Raw genomic sequence first — 23925 nt, 5'->3', positions numbered from 1 at the left:
TGGGAAACAGTGATTGACATTTTTCATTATTTTCTGACATTCTATAGACCAAACAATATTGTTTTCATCATTCCTTGTGTACCCACAGTTGTACCAAACAGTACAAAGGCTGCAGATGAAGAGAAGAAGTTCCGCGACTGTGCCGACCTCCACCAGGCTGGCTTCCATAAGAGCGGAGTCTACACCATCCAGATCAGTCCTCAGGAGACTAAAAAGGTGGGAAGCCGCAATATCTTACAGCCAGCAGTCTGTTGTAATGTGAAAATATCTGCCTTTTCATCACTTTTAGGAAGCTCTTTTCATAGTGGATTTAAAAGGGTTTCACTTGTTTTCTTTGAGCTGAAGCGAGACTCGACTCTCTCCAAGCGAGCTAAAGATACTGAGCCACTACTGGACATCTGCCACTGATGAGCGTGAATGATGGGTACTAGCTGGTGCAGGACTATTGAAAGCTGAAAATACACTTGGCAGCTTTGAGACCGCAGGGGTTTAGTGTGGGGGGGTAGATGAGGTGTTAAACAGGACACGGAGCTGATCAGGATAGTGACAATGGTGCAAGTGTGTGCGTGAGGTTGTATGTGTTCTTAACCTCTACACTATGCTTTCACGCTCCTGATTGATGGGAGTAATGATTTAATCAGTCAAGAGGTTTGCTGAAGGTTTGTTTGTGTGGATTTCTGTCTCTCAAACTGGAATAATTGCTTTTTTTCCAGTTCAGTAGTGTTTATATTTATGTGTGTGTGCTTTTTTGTGCATGTTTAAGATGAATGATGAGCTAGTCGAGAGGTACTTCCCTAATTATACCCAGGCTGCTTTCATGTGTGTTCAGCTGTGTAGGCTAGCTGAGGTGAGAGACCCTCTCCGTTCCATCCTTGGGTCTCCTCCTCAAAGCAAAGAGCAACACTGCAGCTAGAGCCGCAGACTTGCATTATCAGCTTACACACACTGAGGTCCAAGGTTAAGGGCCACATTACACCCAGGTGTCTGCTGGTATGTGTCCAGCCCAGACTTTCACTTTGATCCTATAGAAACAAGGCCCTCTGATGAGGAACATCTCTGGGGAGTTGGTGAGGGATAAGGAGACACTGATTAAGTTTGAGGGGGACACAGATACATCGCATTCCCAAAGATGATTCATCACAAAAGCTGGGAAAAGGAGTGTCCTAAACCAAATAATTGTCCAACTGACCCTTTATTGTTTCTCAATGCCACTGAGAATCACGTTGAATGTGGAAAGCATAAGCTTGTTCTAGTTAAGTTACATCTTCTAAATTCTGAAGAAAATGACAGACCTATGGGTGCTATCACCTTTTCCCAACCCTCCTTTTCTCTCTTTTTTCTAATTGTGTAGGTGTATTGCAACATGGAAACAGTCGGTGGTGGATGGACAGTCATCCAGCGCAGAGAGGACGGCAGCGTGGACTTCCAGAGAACGTGGAAGGAATACAAGATGGTGAGACAAAACAAATACACGCGCACAGACACTCACCCAGCATGCAGACACTTATCAGTATCCACTGCATACTAGATGATAGCAGTGGTTGTTTAAACACAAGACAGTGAGTCAAAGCACACAGAAATGGAGAGACACACTCATCCATATCCATTAAGCAAAAATGATGAAACTGCACGATGAGCAAAACATCCTGTTTCAAAAATACACTTCTGCTGTGGGATCATGACAAATTGCATGCACTTTTTGGCCTTGATGGAACGTGTTGAAGAAAGAAAGGCAGGATCCACGGATCCAACAACATTTGGAATGCTTCATCCAGATGTCATTCCTCCTCAGCAATAGGTCCCTTGTCGTTTTTGTGTTCGCAATATTGTCTAGGGTCTCTGAGATTGGCTTCAGTGACATGTTGTTATTCTTCCTCCTCTCCAACAGGAAATTATTACCTAAATCTGAAAACAACACATTTGTTTAGTCTCTGTAGTGCTGTGCCAGGTGAGGCAGAGAACATCATCTGTTTATCATCAAGGAGAAATCTATGCATATTTGCATTAGGGGTGTTAACATTTTCAGCCTAAGTTGTGTTTAGACAGTAAATGTGGATTTATTATTGCTGGCAGTAGCTTTGCTGGTGTTTGCTGTATAAGTCACCTGTGTATACCTTCCAATGTCTGTCAGTTTATTGTCAAATGGACTATGTTCATTCTATCCCCTGTAATCTGCTTTCTGTTTCCAGTTTCCCCCCTTCTCTCCATTCCTCTGATCTTGATGTACAATTTACAAGTCAATGCGATTTTATTTCGAAGACTGATGTCTGAAGCCAGAAAACTCTCAAGCTGCAGCACGTAACTGGGACTGAAAACTGTAATGGCCATTTACCATTATACACCTACATATTAAGTGTAGTGCTGTTCTCTTTTAATTGGGACATTTACAGTTCAGTTCAGAAAACTCCTTATACTGGCCCTTTATGCAGCCGCTCAATTCAGCCTCAGGCTGTTTTAGCGCCTGTCTCTTTAAGGCCCTCTCCCGATGAGCCCACTCAGTTATGATTGGCCAGCTCCGGGAAGCTACCCCTTAACAGACTTCTGGCAGTTCAGGAGGCTATGTAAACAACCTATAAAAGTAGGGTTTCACTTCTGTTTTTCGTTCCTTACTCAGAATAGAAACTTCTCAAATACATCCGTACATGTTCGAGCCTGAAGCCAATCCGAAATATGTGAATGGACAATGCAAACAACCCTTGGAACAACCTTAGCAATAAAGGCTACAGAACGGACAGCTGTTTGTGGGCACGTGCAAACAATCTGACGTCATCATGAGGAGTTTTGGACCTTTGACTATGTTTGACATAAGTAGACATCCGACATTAAAATGGTATAAAAATAACAGAAAAAAAAATTGAACATAGCTCTTGGACAAAATTCAACTCAGATACATTGTCAGATATTGACATTTAAGGATTTGGAGTTGGGAAGGATGAACTGATCAGTTTGTGGGTTAAAAGGAGGGATGTGAAAGATTAAGAGTGTAAAAGCAAACATATCAAGTGAAAATAAATACAGATAATGTAAGTCCTTAAAGAGAAGGACATGGAAACCCTACAGCTTTGAACAGGTGTACAGAGAGAGCGCAGCATGGAATGCATTACAGTACATGAGGGTACACTCATGGACCTTGGCCGACATTTACCGTACGTTGCTGATCTACCAGCGTAGTATTATGCTTCCTCTCCTTGAACAGGCTGGAGGTGATTGATGGTGTTTTATTGTGTTATTAATTTTCACATTCTTGAGCTCAATAGGTTTGTGCTCACAGATTTAATGACCTGAAGGATTTGTAAACCTTTCAGTCAAAACTGCGCGGCCTATGAAGTTTCTTAGCAGGACTATGGAGAGAGTTTAAGCAACAGGAACGTAGTACTCTTATTAAAATATAATCTTAAATCCATTCCGTATTTATAATCCCATTCCCAGGAGACCAAAGATCACAAAAGACCTTGCAAATTTTATTCACAACCCACTCCTTCATCTTATCAGCATGTGAAATTACTGCTTGTAGAGTGCTGGGCTCACTATAAACTCTACTTTATCCTCACATGTGCAATAGTTCCTTAATACGTCCAACAATATGACTAATCATCTCCTCATTCTGTCTAAACTGAGTGATGTAGATCAGGTTTGCGTGTGAAGGATCGCAAAAGCCGGAACTGCACATAGGAAAACTGTCGACTCCGAGCTTCGTTCTCCAGCCAGAGTTCTTGAGATAAACCCTGATCACAGTAGGAGGCACTGGACTGAGGTGAAAGCCAGTCAGAAGGGAACATCTCATCAAAAGTGAGATCAATTGTAGAGAAAGAAAGAGAGAGAAAAAAGGAGCTGTAATGGGCCCCAGTCACTTTGTCTTCCACCCACTCAGCAGGACATGCCTAAGGCCCGAGGAATGCCCCATATTTACTTTCCCTCCTTCCCATTCCTCATCACCACACACACTCAACGCAAACACAGACTTCTCCCCAACTTTGCCCCCACCCCTGCCCCCCTGCCCCTCTTTCCCAATCTTTAATGGAGCAGTCCAGACGATCCTGTCAGGGCTGTAATGTCATCCTGCTTCATGATATTCCCCTCTGCAATCCACTGCTCTCGCTGCTGTCAGAAGCACTTTGCCTGTGACCGGGAGCCACTCTGATCAAATACAAACTTTGCAGTTGTTTGAAGGAGTGTCCCGGCATGCATTATATATTTTGGGAAAGAAGTCTTCAAGTAATAATAAGTTTAACATGTGTGACTTGAGTGGAAGACAGAGATGGAAAAAGGTGTGTGTCAGCTGGTACCAATTTATGCACTTTCATAGATAGGTGGCCAACATCATGCTTTAAAAATACGTTAATATACAATGTGAGCAGCTTTTTCTCAGAGGGCTGTAGAAATAAAAAAAAAGTATGCTTGGATGTTATGAATCAAAAATCTAATTATGTAGTCCAGGAATATTTCTACTGGTGGATAACAGCCAAAAATGAATAAATGAATTAGAAAATTCCTTCCCATTGATTCCACAATCCTCTTGTGTCGAGATTTTATCATTCTAGGAAAAGAGAGACAATGATAGCAATGAATAATTTCTAGTTAGTATTTCAACACTGATTCATGTGTTTGCTTCCATAATTGCAGGGTTTTGGGAGCGTGTCTGCAGAGCACTGGTTGGGCAACGAATATGTTTACCAGCTGACCAGCCAGAGGCAGTACGCCCTCCGTGTAGAACTGACAGATTGGGATGGACACCAGGCCTTCTCACTGTATGACCGCTTCCAAATCGGCAGTGAGAAACAAAACTACAGGTAATATCACTCATATTGCTGCTGGCAAACAAAGAGGGGGAAATTTGTCTGTTTTCATTACAGCTTTTCATAGTGGCTGGTAAATTTAGCAGCAACGTCCTTGAGACTGGATCTGTTTTTGCAGAATTCAGGGGGGGTTTGAAATATAGTCGCATATTTGTACCACATGGTAAAGTGATGCAGATCTTAAGGTTTAAAATGAATTGATTAATTAATCTGCATATAACTGAACAAATGATCGGTGTGGCTGCTGAGCAAGTATAGAAGCAACCGGACTTGTGTGTTCAAAACTGCTAATCATCCCATCCACTACCAGTCCATTCTTTGCCTTGTATGCATACATGTGTGCTCAGGCAGGCATGCACACGTAAACGCACAGACACACACAAACAAGAAGACAGATAAAGACACACTGAGACAAACTGCACTTGCAACCTCCAGCCTACCAGAAATGCCATAGCAACCACCTTACCTAGCAAAAAAGGTAGCAGTTAACTACGACCCCCACGGTGCAATTTGGCAAGATCACCATATCGCCAAGCTTAAAATTCTGTGACCCAATTTGTCACATACAGATGCTTAGTCAGGGTACCCTTTAGCATAATTTTTCAATGTGCAGGGTAGTCCAGTAGGCTTCTGTAGAACTCCCACAACGCCTGACATAGACAACATGAGACCAATGACGTCTAAATAAAGTGATAATTTGCCTTATTAGGAGATGGTGGGTTGGGTGGATGGCTAGTTTGATAGATGGTGGACTTAGCTGTTCGCCTCCCATTTCCAACTGCGAGTGTCATGTTTCCAACCACAAGTGGTGGTATTTGCTCTTGCCATGACCACGAAGGTTGAATAACTTTAACCAACTTCCAAGTGATCATTTTAACCCAAACCATGATCGTCCCCTAACCCTAAACAAGTGTTTTTATGCTTAAACCTAACCAGACCTTAACCACAACATTGTCACGCCATATAACTGCTGTTGCTCTAAGCATCTAATATTGCTGCAGAGTTTACATTGGAGTTAGTTGAAAGCCCAGTGTGTCTCATACAGACACCAAAGGGTGCCTTGTGCGTCAGCATGAGACGCAGAGGGACATGATGAAGCATCCGTATTTGATGACCTTGGAACGCGAACGGATTGGATCATTTCATTATCCAGGAGAGTCCCACGGTTCTTTGTTGAGTAACATTTAGGATATCATTTAAGGTTAATCTGAAATGGGAATACAGAATGGTAAAAAACACTTCTCGGACCAGTGGCCCCTCCCACTTCGCAACTCTATAGCAACTTCCTAACAACTACTTACTGACATCCTAGCAACTAACTAAAACACCCTAGCAACCATCTGTTTTTAAAAAATACAAATATTCTCTATTTTTTTCTTCTCTCTTCTTGATAACTGCATATGGGAGGCTTGTGAAACTTTGACTTTAGCATGTCACAAATGGAAAAAAAGGAAGGAGGATTGACAGAAGGAGAAAAAGAAAGAAAAAGGAAAGAAGCGAATAATACTTCAATGGACAAATTGTTCAAAAGTGTTCAGATTATAATCATTGCTAGTGACGATGAGCTTTCCAGACACTTAAATCATCTCGATCCTGTTATGTAAGTCCGTGGCAAGGTTTTTCTCATTGCAAATTCCTTCCAACCCAAATGTATCCTTTGTCATCGTCTCGTCTTTGCAAACTTTCCTTTGACTGACGCTTCTTGTATATTGCAGGGGTGAAGGTTTCTGTTTTCTTTTGAGAGGGTTAATGATAACAGGCCTCAAACTGTGGCAGATACTTGGCCCTCTCAAATGTGGAAAACTACCACTAATTCCACAGAGTTCCAAGCAATTGTTGGCTTCAGAGGAGAAGCTCTGACATCTCCAATCTTGCAGTTTTCACTGGATTGGTGATAAGAGGTCCCTTCGGTTGCAAAATGTCCTGTGTTCAGCTTCAAATGACGAAATAAGGGAAAGGGAATCTGTGTCTTAAAAGCCTTCACCTCAATCCTTCCATTCTTTGCACCCGAGGTCCAGAAAAGAATACTGGTTTCAAGTGTTTCCCTACAGCGGGGGGCCGTTAGGCTTGTTGCCATGTCTAATTTTCTCAATTGTCTTGCGATGACAGGGGTTTCACTTTACAAGGTTTTCATCTTGAGGAGTTTGTACCTGGAGAGTGGGCTCTGTGGTTTTCTCTGAGGACTGGAGAAATGGATTTCAATCAGGCGGAAGAGATCATGTTGTTCTTTTGTTTTGAATTTCATGCTTTTTTGTGACCACAACATGAGGACCCAGAGTAAGTCCATCTTTTGTTACCTTTAGCCTTCAGTTCTGGCTCTGGTCTGAATGCAAAAGCATTGAATTCATGCTTCTCAGTGTGGCACACAGATGTGGTGCCAAAGGCTATAAATACTGTATGTAGGGCTAGGTATCAAACCTTAATACTTTTCTTGTATACCTATCAAAATGTGTATCGAAATCTGTCAATCACTGAAAGTTGGCACTGAATGCCTGTAGTTAGATTTGGTGTCCTGTTTAGGTTATCTGATTCCAATCATACTATTGCCAATTTTAGACTATATTTTATTTAAGCAAACTGCTTGTACGGCTACTTGTGTTAAAGGGGACGTAACATGCTTTTTGTGATTTTCTGTCATTTATACCATATACTGTTATAATGTCAGATATCTACGTTAAACATAGTCAAAGTTCCAAAATATGAGGTGGACGTATGTAAAAATGCTCCCTGAAAGTCAAAAGCTGATTCCGAGTGGGCTCATCAGTAGCGGGGACAAGAGACAGGAGCTAAAACGGCCTGTTGCAGAGAGACGCTGAACTGAGAGGCAGCAGTAGGGCCAATATAAGATAAATACAGAGTTTTTTGAAATGTAAATCATGCAAAGATTTTGTTAAATGAAAAAAAGATTTCGTACAAAACCCTTAATTTGATCAGCGACAAATAGTATTATTGGCACTATAATTTAAAAAGTTCAAACAATACAGATCCTTATAAAGTTTTCTTCGATGGGAGATTGTTCATGTTTAACCTACAACATTTACTGTATCTAAGAGAAAGAGGTTTGTCAAAATGTAAAGCAAATTTAGCTTATCACAACCATCCAACTCCTTCTGTCACTCTCTTTCACACATAAACACACACTTATATTTGCTTTTATATCAGCCTGTCCTGCATTTCACACATATTTTTAACATTCCACTCTTGACCTTTTGTTCTTTTGAATAAGGAGAAATAGTAATTGTTTTTGTCCTGCTGACCCAGGGAAAGGGTATCCCTGACCATTTTAGCCTGTTTTGGATGCAGGCTCATACTGTTCAGGAGTCCGGTTGAAATACTGATCTCTATAAATAGATTTGTTCTTGAAAAATAGTTCTGGTATGATAATCACATATTGCTTCTCTGAAACATGGGCCAAAACAAACCAGATGGTCTGGCCCCAAACAAACTGACGCTGCCACGTTCTCTGTTCTTTCTGCTTTGGCACCTCGCGGCTTTTAAATGTCAAACAATCTGCGACAAGTTCTCCAGATTGCATTTATTGCTCTGAAACATGCAAGATAGTTGTAAGTGATAGGGTCTGTCTTTTAGTTGGTTTTGGATCATTTTCTATCATCTGTGGTGGTTTACTGGAATACAGTGTGCGTCAGCGAAAGTCAGATAAACATTTATAAAGACCTCATAAGGTATAGTCAATCTGCCTCTTGCTCTTTCTGTTTCTCTCTCTCTCTCTCTCTCTCTCTCACACACACACACACACACACACACACACACACACACACACACTGTAAGCACAAAAGCATACAAACTATACACAGACAAGAACCGATTGGAAACCAGGCAGAAAATGTAATAGTCAAAGTCCAACAACGCACTCAACTCACCATTTATCATAAAAAATATTGAGTATACTAGCCAGAAAATGTTGTCTTGCTGCCAGCGTCTTGGTTTCAACTTTATATATTGTGAAACGGAAATAACTGAATTTTAAGAGAGAGACAAAGGTGTGCAATTATTCCTCTGTGAAATATAGGGTCCTAATTCCTAAATGATATCATGTACTCTGAACGAATGTCACATTTATCACCAGTGCTCTAAAAGTTTGGCCCTACCATTAATCTTTATTCAGGCATTTCATTCTCGTTGGCTTTGTCCAACATAATAAAACCAAAATCAAAGTAAGGTGGCATTTTTAGTATGCCTTTAGGTTCCATTTGGTTGATGTTTCCATTGAAATTTTAAGAATGGAAACTCTATGAGACTATTAATATTTTATAGCTGTGCAATATCAGTATCTGGCAGTGGTACAGTGGTAGTTAAGGAGGGATAATTTCTAAAATACGGATATTTTAATGGTATTGTCGCGTGTGTGCATGCTCAATGCCCCAGGAAACCCAATAAACACATTTTTCCCAGTTGAATGGTATTAGGAAAATCATAATTTCTGTCAGTGAGGTTTTTTTTGGTTTTTGGGGGGTTTTTTTAAATGTTGAATTTTGACTGATAAGGTTACAACACATTGCGGCACAGGTTACCACAGGTGAGTCCATGCAGTCCAACACTATTGTGTTCAAGGGCTTAGAACTCAAATATTTTGCCAAAAATGAGAAAATATACATTGTCCAGCACAAACATATACATAAAATCTTGAATTTTGCACATCACACACATAAAATGAGACTTACATCCATAAACCCTTTGCTCTACTGCATGCAGGGAACCTTTCCAGTTTGCAGGCTCCCAGGACGTTACAGTATCTTAAACCGTTTTTTGTCTTTATTTCTCTTGTTCACTCCTTGTCCACATCAAGTAATGCTACATTAAGGCTACTAGACCTTTCAAAGGGATGTGGTTGACCACATATGGCATTCTAGGGCATTTCTGTATGTAAATGAGACATTACTGGCACAAGCAGATGGATGTAGAACAAGTCAGATTCATCTCTGTTCTTTGCGTGAAGTTGTCTGTGCATACATTTGATGAATACCAATTTTCTTTTTCGTACAGACAGTTCCTACTCATGTATTTTCTATACATGCTTGAATAATGAGGTCCCTGGACTTCTAATCCTGGAGAACAGAAAAAAATATACCTTAATTATATCTCATCCACAATATTTACCATCCTTGCAGAACTCACAGGAAAAATATTCTTAGAAGTGGTGCTTATTGCAGGAACAGATCCAGGGAGCTGCATCAATGCAAGGGCAGCCAAATAAAAGAATAAATCTACACTGGCTATGTCTGCACAGTGTAAGCTGACATCAGCAATGTTGTTTTAATCTAAACGTACAAATCCTGTTGACAACAACAGGGATAAATTTGGGTTGACCACATCTATAAAGTTCCCACTGAACCACAACCTCATAATATTGTGAAATGAGCTCTTTCTGCTCTATTGCCCATTGTGACTAGGGTCACCATAATTGTAGAGGTTACTGTCTTATAAACAACATAAAAAGTCCCCTATCATCATAGCTAATTTGGTTGCTGTGAAACAACATGGGTTGCAAAGAAAAAAAATCATATATAATTTGATGACCTGCAAATATTGTTGTAATGATACCCAACAAACCAGCACATTCACTTAATTACCCTCATTTGTCAAAGTTTCTTTGCTGCAAAAACTGTGCCTTGTGCTAAGCATCAATATGAATAGAAAGGACAAATAAATGTTGACCTGTATGACACAGAAAGCATAATAGTAAAGACACATAAAAGAGCTAGAAACAATAAAGACGGAGTGAACAAAAGCAAAATTATGCTGAGTCAGAGGGAATGTTATGGTACAGTATGAAGAAAATTGCACATTACACAAAACAAAATTATGATGTAACCAGAAAAAACAGAGCCACAAACTGAACAAAATGATACACAATACAAGCTTAGATAAACAGTTCTCTGCAAATAAAGGGTGATTACTGAAAATTATCTTTAAGTTACAGAAGAGTATAAGTCTTTCTATTTTTAGGTGGCTTTGTACATTTTTCCATGTGGCAGTTCTTTGATGAAGGCTTTGTAGATAAATAAATACCAATGGTTATTATCTCTCTTAACCAAGAAAGACCACCTGCAGTCGTTATACACAATGCGGTGGTGAGTATTGTATCTCTAGTAACGAACCTGAAAGCAGAAAAGAAAATAGAATCTAAGGGCCAAAGTGAGAAGGCAGCAGAACTTCTTGCAATGCATTGCAGATGAGCAACACATACATTTATACATATAAATCAGCATCATCTGCATAAAGATGCATTTTACAATAATGGATGAAAGAGACAGCACTATATTAAAAAAAGCTTACAAAGCAGACCAGAAAAAGCTTACTCACAGTAAGTGCATGTAAACATACAGTAATGAATGTTGGCTGACCTCCAGCAGAATTCTTACTGAAATTGGACTAGAGGCCCAATTAAACCGGCAGCTTTGGAATAAATGTGTATAATCATGTTTTAATAATAGAGTAGGTCAAAGAGGGGTACAGAAACTATGGTGATATGTTCTCCTAAATAACGATAATAGGCATTTCCAGAGTTGAGTTTGCCCTAAAATAAAATTGGTATAATAAAACCCAGAGAGAGAGAAAAGAGAAAGAGACAAAGACCAAAAAAAAAAAAAAAAATCTACACTGTATGTCATCATGCAAGCTAATTGCAAGATTAAAGGCAAATAGTACAAAATTCTTCAAAAGACATTCACTGCCCAAGTAAAGCATACTGATGAGTTTTATCAAGATCTAAGTGAAATACATATACTTTATTTGTCTAAACTTTGATGTGGGATACTGTCTTCCAATCAATCCAATCTATTTTGCACCAAAGTGGACCAAAACTAATCTTATCATCACATCATATGTTCTTCTAACTCTAACTCTCAATGAAACATAAACATGTAAGATTTTTGTTGAGATACTCCTTCAAAAATCATTTGCTAGATATCCAAAGCCTGCCCATTCCTGCACTTACCTTTTTTTTATGAATAAGAATTTAAAGTCTCATGTAACTACTTCAGAGGAGTGGTATGTGGGTCAGTGAATGTCTGAGTGTGTTTAATTCATCTAAAAGCACTAATGTGCATGTGAAGATTCAGTGGAGTACCTTGGGCACCACAGAGAACCATCATTTTCCAAAATTGTCTGAGATAGAAACATGCAGAGCAGTTGAATATATGCACAGACACAAGTTGAGGTTGATGGGGAAAAATGTTTCGTATGTATGTTCAAAGCCTCCCAGCTCGAAGAAAAGACTTAATGTTTATTTCTTGAACGAGCCATTACATCTTTATTCAATATCCCTCCTTGTTCGGAAAGCCAAGTTCTTAAATCCAGTGATTTCTCCATATGGTAATGGACCGATTTCTCTGTGGAATCAGATAGATCTCATTTAGATGTTTTTCATGGGGGGGATTTAGGAAAGAAATTGGCAGAGATTTGGGTTCCAAAACACGGTATCCCCTCTATTTTCCAAGACTCACATTGAGATAATCTTAGATACCTCAAGTTATGTCTACTTGAACTCCATCCCTGCAAGCTTCAGGTTGCTTGGTTTCCTATTATAAAGAGATGAAGCATCAAAGCTACAGGCTACAACATAACTGTAGGTCAGAACAAGGAATCAGCAGCAGGATGTGTTACAAATTAATTGTGTTGTGTATTTAAAATTGTATTTAAATGTGATTTTCCGTCCAAAAAAAACTGATTGTGTAACTTCCTCCTTCAGTAAAACTCAAAATGCAAGAGAAAATAGAACAAAACGAAACAAAACAAAATATAAAAAATGCTGACAACTAATTTCAACTCAAGACCCACTTGCTCATTTTTTCCAGAGCTTTCAACAATATCACACAGTATTTATGAGCAGAGAGAGTTTGCTCAGTTGTCTTGGAGATTCATCTGGTGTCTTTAAGTAGCTATGGATAAAATCATAACAGCTATTGAGTTAATATGTCAGCCAAGTGAGCAAACTCCATCCACTGTTGAAAAATTGCAACATGGTTAAAAGCTCCAGAAAAGGCTAGTAAATGGTTAAGTTTGTCAATTAAGTTTGTCAAACTACTATTTATAAGGCCAAAAATGTTTTTTTATGCTTAACTAGGCACATTTTGTAATCTCCAGTAGAACAAAAAGCAACTTTCAAATTTCCATTTTAACTATTTAATGAGAAGTTCAGCTGTAGAAACCAAGATGAGATGTAAAAAGTCAGCTGTCATTCTACATGCACTATATCTAGTCTACATGCATCTATACATACCGGTTGCATGAGTGTATATGTGTCTCAGTGGAGCTATATGACACCCAGTGGCACGAGAGCAGCTAAGCAGGTCTGAGACAGTCAGACACCTCTGTGGCCTCATGGTAGGAAGCGAACCATTGGTCAGGGTGATTAACCTTTGCAATGGACCAATCAGACTAGAGTTCAGGAGGCTAATGACTGCCAGGTGTGTAACAGCACGCGCTGGAGTCTCAGCTGACTGGGTTGTCGCCTTCATGCATGTAGATGAAAGAAAACAAGCAGGCTGAACTCAGCTGTCAAAAGATGAAAGGTGACATATTTTAAAGAAAGTGCCACAACTACTTTCATTTGAGTACAATTAAAGCTTAAAGAAAGATTTTGTGCGTATTATATTGCTCATTAACACTATGTCAGCATTTTATTTGTGGCATATGCTTCAGAGAATCAATTGAACTTTATACCCGGTAACATATGTTCCCTCAGACACTTGAGGAAAGAGGACTCGACCGAAACTGCTTTCATAAAGTTACTGTATCACAGCAATATTCGCTGTTCAGTGTGTTGTGAAATAGAAATTGTCAGATAAAAGACGGACCGCAAGAAGGCGACATGTTAGCAGATCTGGGGCTCCACGCCAATCCCAGCCTGCTCAGTTGTAATCCAACACATCTCTCCTCTGCGTGTGGAGAAACGGACGCATTTTGTAGAGGACAGCTCCAAGAAGTATGCATGCTCTAGTTTAAATTACATTACACATTACAACCCGCGTGGAGGTGCATTTCTACAAAGATGAAGGCTGATTTAAGTTTGCTAGAAGGTAAGATGCTTTCCAAGGAGCACATTTCCAAGATACAGAGTATGAATATATATTTATGAATATTCCAACTTAAAAGGTTATTTTAGAACCATATATTTTCGATGAGTAATGCTTATTTTCTATGCAGAAGCTCTAACATTAAAGAAAAACTATCCAGAGACTAAAATGTGTGAAGCCTTCAATCCTCAAGCAAGTGTTTTAATGATGTTTGATAAGGTTTTTAAGATAAGGTTTGATAAAATGTCAATCATTGTAACCTAGTTTTACTTGGAAATCGTCTCAGATAAACATATCACAGTCATCTGATTCCTCACTTGACCCTGCTACAACTCATTTCCTACGTGCTCAGCTTGCAGCTGTAATACTCCAGAGCATAGACTCATTATGACTGAAACTGAATCTATATCAAAGCTTGAAGGTGTCAGTTCACCCAAATCGCAAAAAAAAAAAAAAAAAATTATCTCTAGTGGTGTTTAGTCAGGCAAATAGTTTCGGATTTATTTGCCTGTGTTTTGATATATCTTCCTTGCAGAAATTTGTTGCCACCCCATATTAAAAGGTCATCGTATATCTAGAAGTGCTTAGTCAAGGGCAACTGGACTGGCTTCAGTTTCTTGGAAACATTTCACCCCTCATCCCGAACTGAAGAAGCTTTGGGATGAGAGGCAAACCGACTTACAGTAGCACTTCTAGATAGCACTTCTACTGTGAACAGTTTTCATTGGGATTATGTTTAATGACCAGGTCCATGCTTTTTGAAAAATGTGTTTTACGTTGTGTTATTCAAATGTTATTTTCCATTGCTTTGAGATGGTATTCGTATCCAAGTCTCAGCTTAGATGTCTCAAAAAAATGTGGAGACAAAAAAAATAAAACAATTTGCCTGACATGATACGTCTAGAGGGAAATGAGAAAATATGTTTTTTGCCACTTGGGTGAACTGACATCTAATGATGACACTCAGTGCGGCTACTTTTACTTTGGAAATGTGTTGAAAGATTGCAAACAAACTGCAGTGGATATCAGAGGACTGAGATAGCGGGAAATACAACTCCCTCCCCAGAGGTGTCATCGAGTAAAACAAATGATTCCTCTCACAGCTCAATATTTTTGTTATTAATGAGCCTTGATCGATCGCATTTCTAAGTTGCTTTAACAGGAACAATCAGATTAGCACGCATTGCCTATTAAATTCCCCATGTGGCTTAGCAGATGTCTCTCTGCTCATACATTTCATTAACACAAATTGCCAGACACCATCTCTCTGTTTCTCTGTCTTTCTCTCTCTTCTTCTGAGAAATATGCCTCAGGAAAAGCGTCTCTTCCTATTGAGCTCATTACTTGGCCCATCTCTGGATTACCCCACATATCATTTGAGTGCAAAAAGGACCCTGACAGGAAAAACTTGCAGATGTCAGTTGAGTTGAGGATTGTTGGTCTGGTAAATATGCAGCGCACCCAGTAAACACAGCCGCAGACTATTTAAAGCAGACTGTCAAAGTGTCATGCTGAAAATCCCTCTTGATGATGTGCCTTGGCGATTCATCAGCGCAACAGAGATCTCAAGGGCTTTGTAAAACAGAGAGTAAATTTGCAGCAAAGTCTGTTCTTTATCAGAGCAGTAGCAGACCTCATCCATGAGATCGCCTGTTTTTATTCTTGAGAATCAGGATTTTTTATAGAAGTCATGCTACCCGTAAGTGAGACGGCGTGTTGGGATGAGTTTACTCTTAACTGGAATATATTTCCTAAGACATCTGTTGCCTTGTAGACACCAGATAATACTTTAGTATGTGTCACAGATGACGTACTGCTCACACACACACACACACACACAGGAACCTGCACATTCATATATGCTTATAATACACTCAAAGGCCCTTATCCAAACTTGCTGTGTCTAGTGGTTATTTGGTGCCACTGATTAGACACATGAATCAGACAGATTACACGTCTCAGTTTAGTGGGTTGGTGAATTCCCCACAGTGACCTGCTGTCACACTTTTTTCCTCTGCTGTACAAATCAGCCATTTACACAGCTGTCTAAATACAGGAGTCTTTCACGTTAAATGACTTTCTTTCCTGGGGAGTCTACCAGTCTATTCTTTGAGGTATTCAACCTGATGCCTCAGAGCAACAAGCTTCACAAAGGTTGGAGGTGCATGCAGAGTGCTCAACATCTCCTAAAAACACAGAATATTGTTTTTGTATTTGTTACTTTCTCATCGGAAAACCCGAAAAGGGTGCAAGGTTCACCACACGCCCATGGTCCCCCGTTGACAAGACGTGAACTCAGGAAATTGCTTTCTTTGAGAGTGAACTTTACTTTATAATAGAGACCTCATTGGCATGGTGCTCAAGCATTGTTCTTTCGATATGCAATCTCTTCTGTGGGAGAGAAAGTGACACTGAGAGAACGGGAGAAAAACAAAGATATTGATAGAAAAAGGCAAATGTGTGATACATCAAGTTAGAGCAAACTGCAAAGTGTGCTCTTGCTGTTAATGCTGGAGCTTTCCAATGGATGCAGAAACTGATAGATTCGCACGCAGCCATTCCCACTCACACCTCGAGTTAGTTTACAGCAGGAAACACCCTGGAGAAATCTGCTTCCAAGCTTCATATTAGTTTTAAATGTGTTTATTGAGCACTGAGCATGTGAAGGAATTCAGTTTGGGATCGATGGTCTATTATCAGTCCCATAGCAGTTCACAGAGTGGAAAGATAGAAAATTTAATACTAACAATCTGGTTACCTCCTGCATTGGATGGATAATCGCTGGGTAATTGTTCTCAGCAGTTTTATACTTCATTATAGCATCGCTCCATTTATTCAGCATACAAATACATGTATAGCTGCATCCACTATGTATTAACAATACCTTAGGCTCTCTGTATCACAGGTTTAATCAATGACATGAGTTCTCAGAGTAATAGTTTGTGACTTACTTTAACATCTTTATGTTCACAGGGAGTAATTTTACAGTACTATATGTATACATAAGTGGCGTTTTTGGAGTGCCATCTACAGGAACTCATTAACAAAATGTAAAAAAAATTAACAAAAACAACAAATAAGTGTCTCTTGGTGCACCAGTTTACTTGAGAACACTTAAAAATTGTAATTAATGATAAGGTATTCATAAAATAACAATTAATTTCTAAAAAGTAGTGAAGTGTGATGTAGTGATGTTGCAGTGAAGAGCCTTCTGTATACTAATAACACCTTCTCACTTTCAGTCTCTACTGTATCTGGCTACCTGGAACTGAGTCGCTCACCATTACTCCTGGACTTAAATTGATGCATGTTCTACTTGTTCACTTTAGGACGAGCAGGTCCTGAGAGAACTAACATATTGCAGATTCTGCAGTGTATACTCTACTTTTAGTTTCACTATACTTTTTAAATATATGATCTTTTAAATTGGGCATGACATAAAATATAACTGTACTGGCTGTAGTGTCTGTGTTTTTACATAATTATTTTAATAAAGGAAGCATCTTTAATGGCCAAGTCTAGCAACAAGGGATGTAACATTATGAAAAAAGGAACATAAAAAAAGTTGTGCATACTTGGACAAGAAAGTCCCACTGAGAGTATACCCAGCCTATCCAGTTACGGATGGATGATAAGTTAAACAGGTTGCTTATTGCTCTTTTACTGTGTTTAGCTGTCAGGTCAGTCGTTAATGATTTAGTCTCTTGCCATGGTGTAAATTTACACATTGTAGCCCTGCTGCAGATGTGTTTCCCAGACATTCCTTAGACAACATACTCTCTCCTTTCTGTCTTTCTCTTACTTTCCATCTGTATTTCTTTCACATGTTCTCTTTCTCTTTCTTTCTTTCTTTCTTTATTTTATATTCTTTCTACCCGGTTAATGTTGTTCCAGGTGTTCCACATGTACTCCATCACAACAAATAACGAATATCTCTCAGGAGACATTTCGTGCAGCATGTTATGTCTTCTTGCCCTCTTTATTGCTTACACTGCTCTCACCACCGCACTCTTCTCCCCTCTTCCTCCCCTTGATGTGTTTTCATGTCCTGACTCCGCCCTCTTCCTCCTCCTGATGTCTTTCAGGCTGTTCCTGAAAAGCCACAGTGGGACCGCAGGTCGACAGAGCAGTCTGGTAATCCATGGAGCAGACTTCAGCACCAAGGACATGGACAATGACAACTGCATGTGCAAGTGTGCGCTCATGCTAACTGGCGGTAGGTCCAACTACACAGAAAGGTTACAATCATTCATGGCAAAGCAGAAGACCTGAACAACCTCCTGGTTTAATAATTCTGGTTAATTACAAAGTTTTCAAAGTTTAGGCCATCATTTCTATTGGCAATAACAGCACTGTACTCACTAAAGTCATTTCTGTTATCCGGGAACATTGAACTATGAAGTCCAACAGGGCAAGAAACATAAGCAGTCAGACTATCTAAACCGCTTAATTGGAGATAAGCCTAAATTATATCGGATAATCCCTCATTGCAAAGAAAAACTGAGGCAAGTACAGTAGATCAAAGTTGAACCAACCTACATTAATTGATTTCTTTGGCCAATTGGGGGGTTGGGGGGGCAGCACAATACTGATAGATTACCAGCTGATAAAATTGATATGGCAATTATTTGATCAAGTAGTTCCTAATTTTCTCATCTAGCAGACACAGAGCGACATTCAACATTCAATTTTAAACATTAGTTTGTAGTTGTGTTTGTTGGCAAAATTGGCAAACTGGCAAAAGTCCAATATTCATTATTTTTTTTAGTTCTGTTTCTTTCTCTACCAACTACTAAGGGAAATATCTGCTAAATAATCCATTCTGTAAACCATGTAGTGGCTAACTTTGCTGTTTAGTGCTGGGTAGGTAGAGCACAGTCAGAAAGTTTTCACTGGAGCCAACGGGAAATGACACTGTAGAGAGTGGAGAGTGAATCAAAACAGTAAAGTTTAATCGGATAAAATCACAGACTGAGCATTTGTATATATATAGTACCAGGGAGATAATAAAGATTTGCTTTTATGAGAAAACAACACCATTATATGAGCTCTCCATCTGCCATCCCAAAAACAATTCTCTCTGATTGGCTTTACGAGCATCCCCACAATGTCCAAAGCCCAGTCATTAGTTCAGGACATAGTGATCACAACCTGCTCCTGCAAAACATGTAGTGGGCTACATGTGGCCACTTATGCATCTATCTCCACCTATTAGGCTATATTCTGCCTCCCCTCCCCACTGCACTGTGGTTGGAAACAAGCACATTATAGAAATCCCTGGGCGCGGCACCAAGTGTCAAAGAGATTTAAAATGACACTGCTTCTCCTGCTGTGTAAGTGGAGCCCAGTGACCCTCATGGCAGCTCTATTGCTGGAGAGTCCTGACCTGGTTCTAATCAAGCATTTCTAAGTGCAGATTTAAGATCAGTATTACCTCTTAGGTCATTGGGAATGCAGTTGGTTAAAGGGAACTGGCATCTGATCACTGATCAACACCCCCTACTCTGCTTGATTCATAGCCTGCTTAAGGCTAGCCACAAAGGATCGGCATGACAACATGTAGCCTGAGTCAAGGCTGGTCTGAACCCAGCAGTGCGCTAGCTATAGTATATACAGTATATCATCTGATTAATGCACCACATTTATAAGAGCAGGGCTGACATCAAATGATGTAAGTGTCTGGAATAGGAAAATATTTCTCTGCTACATTTATGAGGACAATGACAACATGCCGTGTTAAGAATACAGAGGAGGATATAAGGTGGACACATACATGACGTATATATTTACCCAGCACCAGAACACACAGTAGGGATAAAGCTCTGACAATAGAAGATAGGAGGGAGCCCTCTATCATGAGAACAAACTGCACTGGCTCAGACTTTTTTTTTCAAAGAGCAGATATCCCCATTGTTTTTACAAGTCAGTAAAAATCTCTGGCCTGGAAAGAGAAAGGATACTGATCATAAATCCTGAAGCATTGCTGCTGTGCACACTGAATGTTTATGTGCGTGATGGTGTTTGTGTGGTCTGCGGTTTATCAACAAAAAAGGGATGGCAAGGGGGACACATTTTCTGTATTCTGCTTCACGCTTGAAGAGAAAAAAAAACACTGTCTCAATAAAATAAAACAGCAGGTTGCACAACAGACGCTTTGAGACATGATATCACTGAACAGAACAGAACTCTTGCTTACCAGACACAAAGCCTGTTTGCCTACATCACAGTATTAACTTACAGTTAAGTTTGGACACTTTCGTTGTCCAAACTTTTGACTAGTACTGTACGTTACTATTCTGTTGCATGAGCACTGTCGACTGTCTTTTCATTCTGATTGTGTCTGGTATTGTAGACTCTCTCTCCTGATTATGTAGAGTGAAGCAAACAAGTTAAAAATATTAGCAGTCGCTTGTTTACACTTCCAGCATACTTGGAGCAGCATTTGCATTCATTAGGAGTCACGTAACTGGCCACCTTGTGAAACTCTCCACCAACCCCTGAAGGAAAGCTTTGGCTCTTTAACTGCAAACACTCCACTATGTTCACCAGTTAGTCATTAATTTTGTCATTTGGTGCTGGGCAAGTTGCATACGGTATGTTTACAACAGCTTTTTTTTTTTTTTTGCTGAAAACAGCTGCATGCTGCTCGGAAATTAATGGTGAGAGGAATCAAAACAGAACAAGTTACTGGCCATAACACCAAAACAATGAGCTGAAAAACACTGAAAAGTTAGGGGAACTGCAGAGTCGGATGATAATTCTCAGAGGGTTTGTCAGTACAAGCAACCCGTTTCCCATTACACAGTAATTTAATCCATTGTTAATATGAAAATATTGACTATAGCAGCTTTAACCTTTCACAACTTTGGTCCGCCCACAAAGATGTCAAGTACATGGCCTCTTCTATGAGAGCTGACCAGCTTGTGGCCATTCCTCATTGAATTTCATGTAAAAACAATTATAGCAGAGTGAGTGAAATTTCAAACTCAATTCCCACCGGCATCCTGAGACTATACGTAGTTGTGGAAATGTAAGGAGGTGTCCACAGGTTTAAATCTGATGTTATGTATGCGTGCTGTATGCATGCATGTGTACATGTCTTATGCAATTAATGCAATGAAATTTATATCTCTGTGACCTATGACAGAATCAAGGACAGAGCATTGCTGCTGATTACAGATCTTGTGAAATGTCATAGGCCACAGTGGTATTCAGGTCTGACAGAGGAGAGCAGAGAAGTGCTGCCATTTGTCATCGTGTGACTGACACATGCCATGCCTTGCATATGTTCTATACCTAACTGTGTGTCAGTGAGGGTGTGTTTACAAGAGGAGATATAAGACATGGCTGTTGGATCACTAGGATGGAATATAGCATGTCCAGTAAGTGAATTTGGTCATGTGAAATGTAAATTTGCAAAATAAAATGTTGTTTATACCCTTATGTTTAGCCTCTAAGATATAAAATTCCCATTAAAGTCCACGCTCTACCCTTTCTCTAAATACCAAATATGGTTCATAATAAAATGTCATAGCTGGGGATCAAAATAAAAGTTTCCCATGCCATTCACAACTCTAGTGTTCCTCAGAAGCTCATGTACATGAACTCTTACTTTAAATAGAGTGCGGTACCGACAGTGTTCAGCAACAGGTACTGGCATGCCCATGAACCCAGTGACAGTAACACGTTGAACAGATAGCAGTGAAATGGTGTCTGAACCATTGCCATGGCCCTGTGGGAGAGGCCATGGGAAACTTTCAACCTTTACCAGTAAACACTTGGATGACACTTTCTGTCACTCTCAGGCTTAATCATGCTTTGCATGTCAATACTTGTACAAAGCTTTTTTTTGTTCCTACTTTAAGACCCATTAAGACTTTGGAATTTATTTTCTTTGATGCCATACAATAATATCGTTTGGCCGTTGCAGCAGGTTACATCATCTATCTTTGTCTGCTAAGGCAAAATTAATATTTTCATTATTCTTGTCTTCATATTCTCTATTTAGGTTGGTGGTTTGATGCCTGCGGCCCATCCAACCTTAACGGCATGTACTTCACTCAAGGGCAACATGTAGGGAAGCTGAATGGTATCAAGTGGCACTACTTCAAGGGCCCCAGCTACTCACTGCGAGCCACAGCCATGATGATCCGCCCGCTGGACTTCTCCTAGTCTTTAGAACTTCTGAACCTCTAACTTCCAAACAGGCTATGCAGCACATTAGAGGGACGCTTCCTATTTAATCCTCTTGTCTCATCTCATTTCGCTGGCCATGGGAGTCATCCAACGAGCCTTTTATTCAACCTGGTTCCTCCCCAGAGCTGTTGCTGTGCACAGGTCAAAAGCTGTGGCATCGACATGCTACTGTTGCCTCATAACCTTTCACCCTCCTTCACTGCACTGAAAAGCAGCCACGGAGAAGAAGACAGAGCATGACATGTTTCACCTAAACTGATTTCTGTTCCAAACCAGATTCACAAATTCAAAGACAAATGAGCTCAGGTGTGTTATCCTACTCCTGGAATTTGTGCACATTTTGTCAGCTTGTATGAAGATTCAAGCATTATGTCAAACACATTTTTTCCTTTTTTTCTGGGGACTTGTGTTCTAATAACATGGAGGACTTGAACTCTTCTGAATGGAAAGCAGCTATCACAGAGCAGCACTGACTCTTAAACTGCTGGACAGAATTATCTGGAACGCTCTAAGGGGACGAATGAGAGATATGCCTTTTTGTATTACAATGTTGCTCACAGAAACAGCCCATAAATGTTTCGTTTGTATTATATATTGTGTATTTAGTATTATTTTTGTTATCCCAACTGTATACAATATCCAAAGTGAGATGAAATTGTCTTTTGTACTGTACAGTGTATACTGAATTTATATCTGCATTATGTATAAGACACACACTCAGTTTTAAGGTGACCTCTACATGTAAATTTAAGTGTTGATGTGGCGTGGCAGTTGGTAATAGTTATTAGGGTCACTTGCAGCATTAGCTGGCAATTACACACTTGCCGTCTTGACACAGTGTGATTATTTTTAGAGTTCAAGATGTGAGGTTATTATTGGATTAGATTCTGGACTTAGATCCATTTGCCTTTATTACTGGCTGAGAAATGGCGAATACCTGCCAAGGTTCAGATCCGGAGTGATCATCTTACCTCTGCTGAATATGAAAAACAAGAACATTAATTCAGATGCGTAGACTTAGTGATATGTAATCCTAGCAGCTGTGTGAGTATGGAAAGAAGTAAATGCATGTTTGCATATACATGTAATGGGTATTTTGAGAAACGCCGTGACTCCTGTGTAATCACAAAGATGTAAATGCTTATATTAAGCTGGTGTCCTACACGTACATAACTCGCAAAGAATGAGGTTGAAGTTCATATCACTGTACCTCTTTTTTTTTTTTACTTTAAAAACCATAAAATCATTCAAGACTGGTCCTGTCAAGGCAGTTTTAGTTTCATCAGACTGTAACCTCTGACCTTAAGACAACGAGCCAATCATTAAGACAAGTTTTGTCCAAAAATGTTTTTCACAGACATCAATATGACATGGTTTCAGAATCCAGCCAGTTTCTGTTTCTCATCAATGCAGCTTATAAAAAAAGGAGGTAGAGTTGGATATGAAGCATGAAATTAATGATTCCACCAAGTGATCCGTGTGAACATGTATTTCATAACTTACAACTTGCAACAACAGAATCTACTGTGGAGTATTTACTAAAGGTACATGTGGCGAGAAGATAAAGTGTATCTGGAACTTGTAAAACTACAATTGACATGTTTATTAGCATACTAAAATGGTATAACTTAACGTGTGTGTGCATAAAGAAACTTTCCTGAGGAAAGCTGTTCTTTTTCTGTTTTTTCTCTGCCAGAAGTACAATTGTTTTTTGAAGTTGAGCATAAAACATAGAAGTTAAGATAATAACCCTGGAGAAATGTGCCTTTGATAACTCTGCTTTTACCTCATTAAATTCTAGATTTGCAGATTTATTTAAACATCTTTTGTAACATGTGGTCAGTGTTGTGTTGCTAGATTAAATAAAAGAGCATGTGATGCACTAATGTTTTCAA

General features: G+C 39.5%; 1 protein-coding gene and 1 long non-coding RNA gene across 2 annotated transcripts in view; one reads left to right on the top strand and one right to left on the bottom strand.

Moving 5' to 3' along the window:
* The window catches only part of angpt1 (angiopoietin 1), a 55357-nt gene extending 31432 nt beyond the window's left edge, over positions 1-23925 (top strand). The window contains exons 5-9 of the mRNA XM_044335766.1: positions 89-216; positions 1352-1453; positions 4624-4790; positions 17920-18050; positions 21843-23925. Coding sequence (XP_044191701.1) covers positions 89-216; positions 1352-1453; positions 4624-4790; positions 17920-18050; positions 21843-22006 — 692 coding nt within the window. The 3' untranslated portion in view covers positions 22007-23925. The remainder of the gene's footprint in view (positions 1-88; positions 217-1351; positions 1454-4623; positions 4791-17919; positions 18051-21842) is intronic.
* Positions 11092-13834, bottom strand: LOC122969791. Its single transcript, XR_006399086.1, has 3 exons — positions 13039-13834; positions 12283-12337; positions 11092-12148 (listed from the first exon to the last, which is right to left on the bottom strand). It is a non-coding gene; the product is annotated as an uncharacterized LOC122969791 (long non-coding RNA).

Source organism: Thunnus albacares, chromosome 19, assembly GCF_914725855.1.
Source record: "Thunnus albacares chromosome 19, fThuAlb1.1, whole genome shotgun sequence".
Classification (NCBI taxonomy): domain Eukaryota; kingdom Metazoa; phylum Chordata; class Actinopteri; order Scombriformes; family Scombridae; genus Thunnus; species Thunnus albacares.
Note: the sequence above shows the minus strand (reverse complement) of the source record. Positions and strands in the feature narration are given on the sequence as shown.